The 15000-nt window shown below is 35.6% G+C and overlaps 1 protein-coding gene and 2 long non-coding RNA genes across 4 annotated transcripts in view; 1 reads left to right on the top strand and 2 right to left on the bottom strand.

Annotated features, from left to right (window-relative positions):
• LOC125677561 (uncharacterized) overlaps positions 1-14303 on the bottom strand; it is a 21838-nt gene extending 7535 nt beyond the window's left edge. For both annotated transcript variants that reach the window (XM_056152517.1, XM_056152516.1), the window contains exons 1-3: positions 14112-14303; positions 11203-11310; positions 1264-1573 (exon numbers count right to left, since the gene is read on the bottom strand). In XM_056152517.1, the coding sequence (XP_056008492.1) occupies positions 1264-1573; positions 11203-11310; positions 14112-14226 (533 nt within the window). In that variant the 5' untranslated portion in view covers positions 14227-14303. The remainder of the gene's footprint in view (positions 1-1263; positions 1574-11202; positions 11311-14111) is intronic.
• On the bottom strand, positions 7599-8611 carry LOC130051150 (uncharacterized). The gene is made up of 3 exons (XR_008799520.1): positions 8531-8611; positions 8244-8402; positions 7599-8136 (listed from the first exon to the last, which is right to left on the bottom strand). It is a non-coding gene; the product is annotated as an uncharacterized LOC130051150 (long non-coding RNA).
• LOC130051148 (uncharacterized) lies at positions 8076-10390 on the top strand. The gene is made up of 2 exons (XR_008799519.1): positions 8076-9063; positions 9533-10390. It is a non-coding gene; the product is annotated as an uncharacterized LOC130051148 (long non-coding RNA).
• Positions 14304-15000: the final 697 nt, after the last annotated feature.

Here is a 15000-nt window from a genome sequence, read left to right as displayed (position 1 = left end):
CTTAGTTGATTTATACGAGGGTACCGATGCGTTATATTTATCAGTCGGTGTGATGGTGATATAGAGGCCTCCGGGCGCGGGCTCCATTAGAAGACGAACGATTCGTGGAAAAACATATCCATACCCATTTCATGATAATAGCATCGTTTGGACTCCCAATCTTTCCAACATTCCCGCCATAGATGCCTTTCATTGTTGATGTGACATCGTTTCTTCAGAACTACTGTGATACAATGTCGCACAGGCATTACCGCGTCATTGACTAGAATGTTTGTCCCGAAAACCTCGCGAGATTTGTACCGTTTTCATTTTTAAAAATATTTTTGTGGTGGGTCTGGTTAGTTTTTTTTTTTTTTAGATGGGTCATTGTAAAATGAGTTTATTAATTTGATGGGTCATGGGGTAATTTTTAATTTTTTTTTATGGGTGCTTGGTATATACAAAAGGTGCCTCCCGATCCCCCCATGTATTTATTTCTGGAATAGCCCTAACATGTCATCTTCAAAAGTAGGCATGACGTGATCAAAACACTCTCAGAGAAGTTGCTAGTGGTTTACATGTACTATAGTCTAAGTAAGAATTGACCACCCTATATGTCCCCGTCTCAGATGATATTGGCTTCTACAAAGCCTTTTAATTAGAAATGTATGTGTACCATTACATATATACCATCAATAAACATGATAATTCACCCATGTGGAATATAAGGCACATTTTAACTGTATATGTGTTGATTCATTTTCACCCTCCCCCCTTTCAATTTGAATTATTAATAATTCAAACAAATTAAACTTTCATTTTAGATAAAAAAATTCTTTCATTCCCATAATATCCTTGCATGATAAAAAATACAAGAAGTGTCCGAAACAAAAGCGTTCATTCCCATCTTGGCCCAAAGCATTCCATTCTCGATGAGAACCGTTCGTTCCCTATATCAAAGTGTTCTGTTCACACTGAAAACCGTTCCGTTCAAAATTGTTCAGCTTTGCTCCCCAAACAAAATTGATTGTTCTCAAACTGTTCAGCATTTGTTCACCAGTCTACTGATGTAGTAGTATGCTTCAGGGTCTGTATGTAGTACACTGAGAAATATTATCCATATACACATGCTTTTCATATTAGATTCCTAAGCTAAAAGAGACAAAGCATTTAGAGGGCCTGTAAGATGAACAGAAGAAAAGAAGCATACTCCATATATGAAAGTGTGAATGTCTGTGTAAAGTGGTAGTGGGTGGATTTACAATAATAATCAAATGTTCTAACCTTGTATTTGAATCTGTTGCACCAGAATCAGTCATTTCAGTAGATCTTGATAAAATAGCTCCTTCCAGAGAGGAATTGGATATCTTTTCTTTGGGAGGTTTCTGTGTCGGAGATATGACAGTAGTTGCACTGTTGCCACATATTACTGGTCTTTTCAGTCTTCTACGGTTTCTACCCTGCTGGTGCCCAGAACATGGATTCGGTTTAGTCACAAAGGCAGTACTAATTCCTTTAGCTGTTTGTTGTTCTGTAGCAGTCGCTATCTGCTTAGTTTCTTCAGATGTTTTTATGAAGTTGTAGCATGATTTGTCTGCAATACACATGAACATCATTAAACATTGGACGAGGAAGAATTATATTTATTATGTTAATATTCTTCGCTGATGTCAACAAATATATTTCAATGTGCGTATATGACGTCTTAGTAAAAAAAAAAAAAAAAACACCCAACAACATATGTATATACTTGTTACACACAATATGATTGGTTCATTTCACTTCATCAACATTCTTTATATCGTATGAACAAAGTTGCCCTTTGTCCCGCTATATGACATCATAGGAATGATGTCACAATATGTTTGGCCGTTCAGTTTCCATTTAGTTGCTACAGCGATATTGGTCCATGTCATATAAATTTTATATTTTCTTTAAAATTATCTCAAATAATATCAAACGCAGCTACTAAATTAAACAAGAGATGTTTGTAAAACACATATGCCCCCCATGGTGCAAAAATGAAAAGGGTTATACACACACACATCATTTAATTGAGAGTAGTATCATCAATTCAAAATATTAAGCAAACAATATCTTCCTACTGTATGTCAAGAGTGGATTGACCATGTGACCTAAAACTCAATAGGGGTCATCAACTCCTGAAGATGTACCAGTGTACCAAGTTTGATGTCTGTCAAGCAAAGGGTTCTCAAGATATTGAACGAACAGTATATTCCTATGTCCAATTTGACCCTTGACTTTTGACCATGTGACCTTAAAATAATTAGTAGTCATCTTCTCCTGAAGATGTACCAGTGTACCAAGTTTGATGTCTGTCAAGCAAAGGGTTCTCAAGATATTGAGCGGACAGTATATTCCTATGTACAGTTTAACCCTTGACCTTTGACCACGCGACCTCAAAATCAATAGGTGTCATCTTCTTTTGAAGATGTACCAGTGTACCAAGTTTGATGTCTGTCAAGCAAAGGGTTCTCAAGATATGGAGCAGACAGTATATTCCAATGTCCAGTTTGACCCTTGACCATGTGATCTGAAAATCAATAGGGGTGGTCTTCTCCTGAAGACGTACCAGTGTACCACGTTTGATGTCTGTCAAGCAAAGGGTTCTCAAGATATTGAACGGACAGTATATTCCTATGTCCAGTTTGACCCTTGACCTTTAAACATGTGACCTCAAAATAAATAGGGGTAATTTTCTCTTGAAGATGTACCAGTGTACCAAGTTTGATGTCTGTCAAGCGAAGGGTTCTCAAAATATTGAACGGACAGTATATTCCTGTCTAGTGTGACCCTTGACCTCAAAATCAATAGTGGTCGTCTTCTCCTGAAGTCGTATCAGTGTACCAAGTTTGATGTCTGTCAAGAAAAGGGTTCTCAAGATACTGAGCAGACAGTATATTCCCATGTCAAGTTTGACCCTTGACCTTTGACCATGTGACCTCAAAATCAATAGGGTTCATCTTCTCTTGAAGATGTACCAGTGTATCAAGTTTGATGTCTGTCAAGCAAAGGGTTCTCGAGATATTTAACGGACAGTATATTCCTATGTCCAGTTTGACCCTTGACCTTTGACCATGTGACCTCAAAATCGATGGGGGTCATCTTCTTCTGAAGATGTACTGGCATACCAAGTTTGATGTCTGTCAAGCAAAGGGTTCTTTAGATATTGAATGGTCAGTATATTCCTATGCCCAGTTTGACCCTTGACCATATGACCTCAAAATCAATAGGGGTCATCTACTCCTTAGGATGTACCAGTGTGCCAAGTTTGATGTCTTTCAAGCAAAGGGTTCTCAAGATATTGAGCGGACATTATATTCCTATGTCGAGAGTAGATTGACCCTTGACCTTTTGACCTGAAAAACAATAAGGATCCTCTTCTACTCATAACTAACCCACATATGAAATATCATTATCATCAAGTGAATGGTTCTCAAGATATTGAGCGGACAACACATGGTCTACAGACCGACCGACCGACAGGTGCAAAACAATATGCCCCCTCTTTTTCAAAGGGGGGCATAATTATAAGGAATGAAAGTAATTTATATTTGTTTTATACGATATAAAGCAAGTTTGGACAGTTTACGCAATTTCATAAACCACTTCATGGTTTATAATGCGTAAACTGCCCTAACTTACATTATATCCGGCTTGAAATAAAAAATTATTTGTTTGATGTACTCCGACTAACCCGTCAAATTTGGTCCGACCCGATTATTTTTTCAGCACTTTGAAATTTTATTTATTTATTTTTTCGTTCTCTGGAAAATAGACATTCTCCGAATTAGTTTAAATGTTTTAGTAGGACTAGTAAATTAAATAAAAGTGTAAAACATTATTTTCGGTTTTACTTCCACTTTGATACTATAGCCTAACTATTTGTTAATCTGGGGACACAAACATTTTCTACATGAACGATCAAATATATGGCATCACAGCTCCAAACTACCACATTAAGAGGGCTAGCTGTTCGATATGTAATACGTATTGTACGATATCTCAAAAGCATTTGAATCTAATAGTGAAATGAACATTACATCCCTTCAAAGTATTCTCTGCAGTTTGAAATACATAATTTCAATATCTGAATCTATTTCGGAAATGTGTCACGGTACGCTGATTTAGGCAGACCTCTGAGGCACTGACTGATGGCAGAGTCAAGGGCTTGTCGTGACTTGTAACGGCAACCAGTTAAGAAATTCTTAAGTTTTGGAAAAAGGTGCATGCATGGGGCAAGATCTGAAGAGTATGGTGGGTGTGGCAAGATGGTTAACCTCCGACTTCACAAGCTCAGAGGTATGTGATGGAGCATTATCAAGAAGTAGACGAACATGCCTAAATCCTGACACAGGGCGTCGTTTATGATAATATATTTCTTGAGCTTTTTAAGCATTGCATCTCGGTAATACCAACCTGTAATACTTTTGCCCCTCAGCACTGGAATTTGTACAGTTATACTATCACATGAGAAGAATATGCAATAAAGAACTTTCTTTGTGCTTATAGTTCTTTTAGCAACTACAGGCCTTCTACCGTCTTTAGTTAGCCATATTTAGTTTCCAATTTCTCTTACTAGTTTGAATGAAATAGTGAACCCATGTTTCGTCACCAGTAACAATGTTTGCAAATTGTATTTGATTGAATTTGGGAAACATTTTGAGCAATGCTAAGCGATTTGTACTTGTACCCGTTTTTGGTCATTTCTGTCAATATATGCGGTATCCATCTGGCAGAAATCTTTTGTACTTTCAAAATATACTTCAAAATGAAATGCACCCGCGATAGCGTTATGTCAACAGCTTTGGCAATACCAAGAATCGTGTATAGATCTGCCATCACTTTCAATTATTTCCCTGACTTTTGAGGCATTTGCGTTGCCTGTTACAGTCATAGGTCACCCAGATTTTGCTGCATCTTTGACGGCCTCGGTGCCAGTCAAAAATTTCTTTCTCCACCTACGAACTGTCTCATAAGATACTTATCAGACCCATAAACTTCCCCCAATTGATTATTCAGTAAATATCTGTATTACCGAATGACCGAGTTTTGTGCTAACTTTTATATAAGCTCAAATTTCTTCAAAATTTTCAACCCGTCTCCCAACCATTTTTACAACAGTGGTCAACAATTGGCTCTATTGAAATGACTATAAGTTTAAAACTATATGGAGATGAAGGCTGGTGTTTATACCGTTGGAAAGGTATTAAATAAAGCTATTCAAGAGTATCATCATCCACGAAATCATACAAAGTGTTATCGTGCTGTGGTACAATACACATTACATATGAAACAGCCCTCTTATCTACCAACAAGATAGAGCAAGAAGCTTCTATGTACATAAATAATCTCATTCTACAGAAACAGTGGTAAAGTTAAGTTCCTCTGCCACAAAAAGCAATTTGATTTTTCTTAAATATTCTAGATATATTCATGTGTTTGAAAAGTGCAGGGAATAATTTCTGTCTTGTATATTAACAGTATGATATATATAGGAATGTGGACAACCCCAGTAATTCACTGATGACTGTTGATATGCTATTAAATTATAGTATGTTTAGTTTGAGTTTGCATCTGCTCGGAACACTTTTCATGCAAAAGGATTTTTATTGATTTATTTTTATTTATTTCTGAGTATATCAATAAAAATGCAGCTGGTTACCTGCATGAACCTGAACTTTAGTTCACAAGTAGGGCACATTGCTGTTTTCCAAAAATAAAGTGTTGCGTGATATTCAACTGACGTCACGGGAAATTCCATGAGGGGAATTTTTGGTAGCCCAGTAACAGTCACTATATGAGTAGTATTGTTTCGGTGTTTAACCGTAACGAGTGTAATGATACTTGTGAATTTGAGGTGTAATTTCACCCGATAATTGTTGTACATTTTTACTATGGAAGTCCTTAACCTAGTTATGCAGAGAAAATCTGAGGAGATATATTGCAAGATGTACGTGTATTAAATACAACTGTACAAAATGAATGTTCTATTCTGTCTGGCAGCGTTATGTGTTTAATGAAAACATATTTCTTTTTTTATTAAATATGATTTTCATAACAATAATAAAAAAAAAAAATCTCCCTAAAAATCCTGCTTTTTGAGTTGATGCAGGACTCCTGGAAAGTCCCAATTTATCCTACTAACCTGTTTTGGTCTTACCCTACTGTGGAATAAAACTCGAGATCCAGGATATGTGATATCTTTTCTGTAAAAGTGGCAATTAAGAATGAAATTATGAATCAAAATGATAATCTGATAATAAAATTTATTTAACATACATATACATAAATTTCAGCAATACTTATATGAACTTCCAAAGCAAGTACTTTGAAAAGTTCATTTAAATTATGGTTGGGGTGAGCTAAAAAGCACTATTTCTTACGTAAACAAATAATTAAACAAGAGGTCCATGGGCCACATCGCTCACCTTAGTCATCTTGGTCCATATTTAAAGATTCCCCATATACTTGTATGTAAAACTTTTGTCCCTATAATGTGGCCAAAACCTACCCTTGGGGGCCACGATTCAGGGTTGTCACTAGAAAATATTGAAGACGAGTCCCGGTATCATGGTTTGTAAGCAGCTTGAGTCCCATGAAAATTTGACGAGTCCCATGAAAGTTGAATTAAAGAGTCATTTAGATTTTTCCTACACCTTTATTTATACCGAGTGAACACAAGCTAATGTCGTACCTCTGTTCACTTTCATCTTCAACAAATGGCAAAAATCAGTTAATTTTCGCCAAGCCCATGCATAACAGTGCAGTGATCACTTTGTACACATGAAATTAAAAGTAATCATTCACGACTCGGTCTAATACAACTAATTGCCCATTGCAAACAGAATTACTTCCCCGAATCCTCTATCATCGTTACAACCCTATTCAGTATTAAACAAAATTTTAATTAAATAATTATTGTGATAAAATAGATGCGTACTAATTTTGTTTGTAAAATGATGTAAAATCTACCAAAGTTTACAAACTACGCTACTTTCAATTCCTATAAAAATGGCTACCGGAAGACAAACATTTATAATTAAATATAGATCCTGATTTGTAAAAAAAAAAAAAAAAAGAAAAAGAAACATATATAAATAACTGCCTGAGTGGCAAAATGTTTTTTACTTTGTATCTAAATTTCAATATTATATTCTAATTTGCACCTAATTGACTGCACTAAACAAACAAGTCGGATTGGGACACTGTGAACTCGGTGGTATCATCTCGGTTCACATTAGAGCGTAACGTTTTACCTAGATTTTTTCCTATGAGTTTTAATTAATACACAAATCAGGGCTTCTAAGTAAAATTATGATTTTTACTCAGAGTCCGAGACACGTCTGCGGGACTCGCCATATCAGACAAACCCCAATGAAATTTCTGTGATCCTATTCTTGCGTTAGTGACAACCCTGTGAATTTTACAAACTTGAGTCTACACTATGTCGGGAAGCTTTCATGTAAATCTCAGCTTTTCTGGCCAAGTGTTTCTTGAGAAGACAATTTTCATAAAGATTTTCCCTGTATATTTGTAAGTAAAACTTTGATCCCCTATTGAGACCCAATCCAACACCCCCCCCCCCCCCCCCCCCCCAGGTCATTGGTTTTAACAAACTTGAATCTGTACTATGTCAGGAGGCTTTCATGTAAATTTCAGCTTCTCTGTCCCAGTGGTTCTTGAGAAGATTTTTGAATGACCCCACCGTATTTTTGCGATTATCTCCCCTTTGAAGGGGCATGGCTCTTCATTTGAACTTGAAAGCCTTTCACCCAAAGGTGCTTTGTGTCACTTAGTTTGGTTGAAATTGACCCAGTGGTTCTGGAGAAGATGAAAATGTGAAAAGTTTTCGCCGACGACAGACAATGAACAAATTTTGATCAGAAAAGCTCACTTGAACCTTCGGCCCAGGTGAGCTAAAAAAAAATTTTAATCAGATATTATCAAATTGTCCCTGAAGTTGAATTTTGTTTATCTTGATGTCACGGGTAACCTGGTTCAAAGATCTATTTCTTCGACTCGTGGGTGGGGGAAGGTGGCTCCAGACCTAAACAACTTGAGACGGTCTCAGATGAGTCATCTTGTTTCTAACTTCTTTGAGGGCCATCTCTGGATTTTTCTCTGGTACAGAGGCTTAAAAGATAGCATAATGAATTATTTGAGAGGTTGCATAACAGGTTTTGTAAATGAACATCATGCAAACTTTAAAATATCTATGTCTTGAACTTGTATATATGCACCTTCTGCATCGTCTTCCCTTTTATCTAAGCCATCTGTTGTCTCACGGGCGTTTTCCTGTCACACTGCATGATGTCGGTTCATCCACTGAAAACAGTGCCTTATTAATTTTAAGTCACTTGATGATATTCTAAATTCATAACTATCTCTTCAAGTCCATGCTACAATGAAAGAGAACATGTACTAGATAAAAATATTGGAAACAGGATGATAATTTGTTAAGGTGTGACAATTCCACTAGACTACCAAAAAAGACGAATTATTATAAACCAAAAGTAAAAATACTAACCAGCAACGCCGTGTATTTTGAACAACTAGGCCTATCCCCCTGTTTCTGAGTGTAAGGTGAATCCTATATTCCTATCTGGAATCCATTCCATGCTTGATTGCATACTGATTCTGTTGAATGTTCTCCATCCTTGCGAATATTTCCCTGACTTCGCGCCCAGAAAGGAACATTGAAAAAAAAAGCGCTTTGATCACTTGCGTGAACGTCAGGTCGTACACTGACTGACTCGTCCCCAGGTCAACACGTAACCAAAAGACGATCAGTAAAAAGTTATACAATCGACCAGTGGAAACCCAGTGTATAAGACTTCATATATATACATATGATATATTTTATACATGATATATCTTATATCGAATTAGAACGGGGAGAAGAAAAAAAACACGACAAGCTTCGTACATTGTACAAGTTGACCGAAACGACATCACCGGAAGTTACAACTTTCAAAGAAGTCATTTATGATTTAAAGATTTGTGAATGGAAATCAATAACATCGGAATGAAAAAGGACTACGGGGTAACGGATGACACTCTGTAAGTACCATATGCTTATTTTGTGTACGTTTGTAAATGATTACATGCATTGGAAAAATACACGCTTGATCGCTGGACCACTCGAAATTCCTCGATACAATCATTCTATTTACAGCTTAACATATCAAAACAAACTACTCTTTTTTTTAACGTAAACCATTGACTGGTTCGATCTAGATGAAAAGGGTATAATCACCAGAACATTGTATCATGGATATCCATCATTATGATTCTGTTTCGATCAGTTGACCTTGTTCTGTAATTATTACTGCTTCGTAAAATAACTACGGACAGTACGGTTACAAAATTTAGCATGGCAAGCTGATTGTATCCATCAGTGATAATTTATTGCTATTTGCACCTCAAAACATTGATGTGTCAAAGAAACTTTTCTAAATATAAAATTTTTAATCAGTGTCTTGAAAATTAAGTTTCTTCATTAATAATTTGTAATTAATTATTATTGCAGGAGATTGAGAACCCAAAAGGTACATGCTGTGCAAGAAAGATGTAAACATGCGAATTCCTAAATGTACTAAATATTAAAACATCAACTGCAATCTTCAGTGGTGACATCCAAAAGTTGATATGCCATTGGTACTTCAAGTGATACGACCGTGACATTGGAAAATCCTTTTAACTTATCATCACTTGAGCCTGAATTGCAATCCTTTTGATACAGACATTTTTTTAAGTTCAATTTCGAACATTAATGCCGCTGTGTCATCTCTGGAAATGGAAAAGCCTACCACAGAATCTGATGAATTTTTGAACATTCTTTCACAAAAAGGGATCTTCTTTATTTTGAAGAAGGTAGCCCAGGAACTGGAAATCTGTTATCAAAATGATCTTAATAATACACTGGACAATATTCTAACCTTAAAAAAAACATGACAAACCCGATTGAACTCCTGTGATGAAGCATCTCAAAACTCAAATTATGGTAGTCTTTCAAGTGACATTGAGGATTTCAATAGCGCATTTGACAGTAAAGTGATTTTTATTCAAGTTCAGATTGTTGTCATTATAAATTTATAAGAAGTGTTCTCATAGCCAACATTTTTCAAGTCTACTTTTGATGAAATATAGTCTTTTCTATTACATGTACAACTTATTATGACATGATTGTTGTTGTATACATAAATGTTCTTATCCACGAATCATTCACTGTTCTTATAGGTTTTTTTTAGCCTGAACTATGTAGCAATGACATGTCAAGGTAATCCAGAAAATGTAAAATCTTTTCTTTGATATGACAAGGATTTAATTTTGTAACAATTAATATCTAAAAGTCCTGTAACCCTCATTAAAGTCCTTTATAATCTGACTTCACTGGTTGTAAGATTTTGAGGGTAATTGCAAGACTTCTCTTTGCATACTTTTAATACGAAGTCCTGGAAAGCAATGTAAAGTCTTGCATTATCTTGAATGTATCAAGTATGAGATTTTTAGGGAATTTCTGGGATGATGTTTTCATCTTCATTTTATAATAAAGTCCTGAAAAACACAAGAATGTCCTAGAAAAACCTGCTGCTATGAGAGTGGGACTTTGTAAGACATTTAGGTAATAAATATGTCCTAGAAATTCTTGCAAAGTCACTCTTGATGTAAGTGGGATATTCCAGGACAAATGCAGAAACATGAAGTCCTGTATTATCCCACTGCATTAGGACATGGGAGAAGTGGGACTTCACAAGGAAGTCCCAGGACTTCCAGGGATATCCTTCAATTAAGCAAAAAAGTGGGATTTATTTTCAGAGGGGTAGGTAAAGCTACATCTTCACAAGTCAAGGATTGTTGATTTATTACCTTACAATAACCCTTGACTTGTGAAGATGATAAAGCAGAAGGTTTCACCTCTTGTAAGTCAGGTGAAAGTGTAGTTTGGTTATTCAACATGTTCAATGCAATATTTCATATTGCCCATAACTGATTTACTGAAAAGCAGTTGTCATTTAGTGCCTGGTATTGAGCTTAAGTGTTACTGTGTGTTATATAAACTATACTTTTTTTGCACTTAAAATCTTTCTCGACTATCCATTCCTCACACAAATGTGTGATACCAACCAGATTTTATGAATGTTTATTTATTTTAACAAGTCTAAACACCAGAAATAAAGAGTATTTTAATTGACTTACATTTATATGACGTTGTTGATAGATAATTGAAAGGACAATCCTTGCAAGGGTAACTGTAGTGTTCTAAAATTCTGCCGACCCCTGTGCTAAAATGGGGACAATAGTAGCCTAAGGAAGAAAAACAAACTAAAATTCAATACAGATCGATTCAAGTGTTACGAATAACATATTTGTAAGAATATACTGACCTGCATATATTTTCTTCTTATTTTGACACTATAAAATTGTTATTTCATTAAGCATCTGATGTTGAACCTTAGAAATAATATATATATATATATATATCAATCAGTGATTCCGAAGGTCCGTCACACATTGGCAAATGTCCGGTAACTTTTGTTTTGGTCCGATCAATATCAGTTGTTGGCCGGACGAAGTGTTCGAGAATCCCCCCCCCCCCCCCCCCCCCCAATGAAATACATGATTAGATATATTTTCAATTTTTAGCTGCATGTTCCCAAATTTATTTTATTCTTTAGTCATTGCAAACAGAAAACGTGTTTACATTTGACTCAAATATTTTACAGGACTTTTGAGATACGGATCCATTCGATTTTTATCGCGCGTTGAACGTCATTTGTAGGCATGTCACTTCCAAATTACAATAACAATTAAGTAAACAAGCCTGGAATACTTCAATTGCTATCAAATTGACCTGCATTTAAATGCTATCTTTGAAAGAAAGGATTTGCTACAACCATTTTATAGGAAAATGCATTTGATTATAATATGAAAGTTGGTGAGGGAAATAAATCTAGGGAATATCTTGAGGATATCGGTAAAACTTCACGCCTTGCATCCAATGATATGCGTCTAAATACACCTTTTCCCTTCCATCTAATTTACACCCAGGTACAAAGCACCAATGGTGACTTGGATCGTCATCATGGGACTGCGCATAGCTCTTTACGGATCGTCTGCTAGCTAAAGACCATTTGTATCATTGTCAATTTTGCCCTACAATTGGTTATTATCACGTGACTGTGGTGTGTAAATGTTAAATATAATCGGTCGTTCCGGCACATCCTGAAAGTTCCGAACATATTCCCCCGAGAGGGTGATAATACAATTGAACAAAATCCTGTGAAACTACAGATGTCTTTGAAGCTTTTGAATTAGGTAATAAATAACACGAAAATAAAGCGTTTAAACTATACTCTGGTCAAGAAGCACTTGAACAACTTGGGCACTGAATGAACAATTTGCATTTGAGTTACGTGAATTGCTCGAGTTAAAACAACAACGTGTATTTCATAACACTGGTGTTGAACACGGGATGGAAAAGTTTACTCCACTGACGAATCTGAAGTGAAATGCTTGGGCTAATAAAGTATGTCGCAGATGCCATTCTGGGCCAGAAGTTCAAATTTACATGAAAGCTTCCTGACATTTTGTTAAATTCATGGCCCCCGGGGGTAGGGTATGGTGACAATAGGGGATCAAAGGTTTACATGGGAATATAAAGGGAACATCTTTAAAAATCTTCTCAAGAACCACTGGGCCAAAAAGTACAAATTTACATGAAATTTCAAGCTTCCTGATATAGTGTGAATTCAAGTTTGTCAAAACCATGGCCCCCAAGGATAGGATGGGGCCACAATAGGGGATTAATTTGCACATAAAATTTTGGTCTGGTAAAATGTGATTTGGTCCAGTAATATCTCAACCATTACTGGATCAAATATCCAGTAAGTACCAGAAGACCTTGGGAAGCACTGATATAAATAAATATATATATATATATACATACACACACACACACACACACATATTGGGCTGTCACGGTTCCAAAAATTTTCGGGTCGGGTCGGTTCTAAATTTTTTACTTCGGGTTCGGGTATTTCGGTTCAGGTCTATATAACTATTTTAAGAATTTAATATACAGTTAAAATCAAAAACCTTTATTGTATTTTGTCTCAATAATTACTCTGGGACGTGGACTGAGGTTTAGACTTGACATCCAATGGTACTAAAAACAGCAGTGTCACTTCTACTCGTTTCCATCCATGCTTTCAATGTTTTGTCATTGACGATGTTGCTCCTGTGGCGTATTTTCAATGGGTCTGACATATCTTACATATACTGTCATTATTTACAGTTTTGTCGACAATGCCATCATTTGACAATTGAGCAAATTACAGCCACCTTTGAGGATTTTGGCGACATAATAATTCTATTCTAAAAACTAAACCCAAACCGAAATACGGAAAAATGGAACCAAACACGACCCGAACAACACGACCCACGGTTTTCGGTTATCTGTTGCAGCCCTAATTTATATATATATATATATAAATATATATAGGGGTGAATCAATATATCGAAACGTACCGGTACACGCCTGTCCAGTGATATACGATACAGTGTTTCGACGATACGATATAATGTCGGGGTTAAAAATAGCCCTTTTAATAGTCAAGATCGAAGTTCATAATTTAAAAATGGCTTCTAACAGGAACACGATTCCTCAGACTTTAATCCCCGCTTTTTCATTGTGACATTCTTCAGACTTCAATCCCCGCTTTTTCATTGTGACATTGGAGTTTCCTCAGACTTTGATCCCCATTTTTACATTGTGACAGATTGGAGATTTCTCAGACTTTAATCCCCGTTTTTACATTGTGACACATCGGAGATTCCTCAGACTTTAATCCCCGTTTTTATAATGTGACACATTGGAGATTTCTCAGACTTTAATCCCCGCTTTTACATTGTGACATCATGGAGTTTCCTCAGACTTTAATTGTCATTGTTTGTTTTGTTATGAAATAAAAGATATTAAACCACTTCATTTTTTTAAAATTTACTTCAGAAAATACTTAACTATATATATATATATATATATATGAAATGATGCATGTTATTTTATCTGCCTATAGTTTTTTAAAGAAAAAATATGTGGACAATACCTGTTATAAGAGTTTCAGGTGCGCACACTTCCACAGTTGCATTTCCCCACGGATTCATGGCACAGTGATAGACGCATGGTTCCCCACCACAGGTTTTATATGATTCACACTTCATCCTTTTAGACCTCAAAGCATATGACTGCTCAGTACTTGGACAAGAGGTGACAGGTGTCACTGATTCAAACGATGTTTGACACTACAAATTTTTTTTAAAAACTCAAAAAAATTATAATTTACATCTTAATACATATTAAGAGGCTGTCTACGATAGAACCATGCAAAACCAAAAAAATATTATGGAAGGTGTTGTCAAATTTTCAGACCTTTTTATGATATTTCAGAAGTATTTTACTAGTTATATCGTATTTTGTGGCAAAATCGATGAGTACCTCCCGAACTAACACCTAATGGGCCGTTCTATTTTAGCACAATATACACACCAATTTCATGCAAAAATGGTGTATTTTCAGCTAGTCATTAGAATATCAAAAGCAGAATAATCACATATAATTTCAGTTCCGCATAGTCTATTTGAACGGTATCTTTGAATTGGTGAACATAACTTTAAAATTCATTCTCCAGATTTAAGTCATATAGTGTTTGAACTAGTAAGATTATGTAACTTTCAAATTAAATGCTATTTTTAGTGAGTCATAAAACCCCAAGAAACGCTTAAAATAAATAGTTTCGTGGTTTAAAACACAGAAAAATGCATAAATTATCACTACTAAACGGGAATTTGGTTGCAAATAAATAGAAAGTCATTTATTTGGGGTATGAAATTCGGAAATTTTATCAAAAAATTATCTCCCTTTGTGAAACTCTCATGGGAAGAAGGTAAGGAAGAATGATTCATAAGGCAGATGACAACAACATGGAATGGGTGGAA

This window comes from Ostrea edulis, unplaced genomic scaffold (genome assembly GCF_947568905.1).
Source record: "Ostrea edulis unplaced genomic scaffold, xbOstEdul1.1 scaffold_91, whole genome shotgun sequence".
NCBI classification, from domain to species: Eukaryota; Metazoa; Mollusca; class Bivalvia; order Ostreida; family Ostreidae; genus Ostrea; species Ostrea edulis.
The sequence above is the reverse complement of the archived record's forward strand: the minus strand, read 5'-3'. Positions and strand labels throughout refer to the sequence as shown.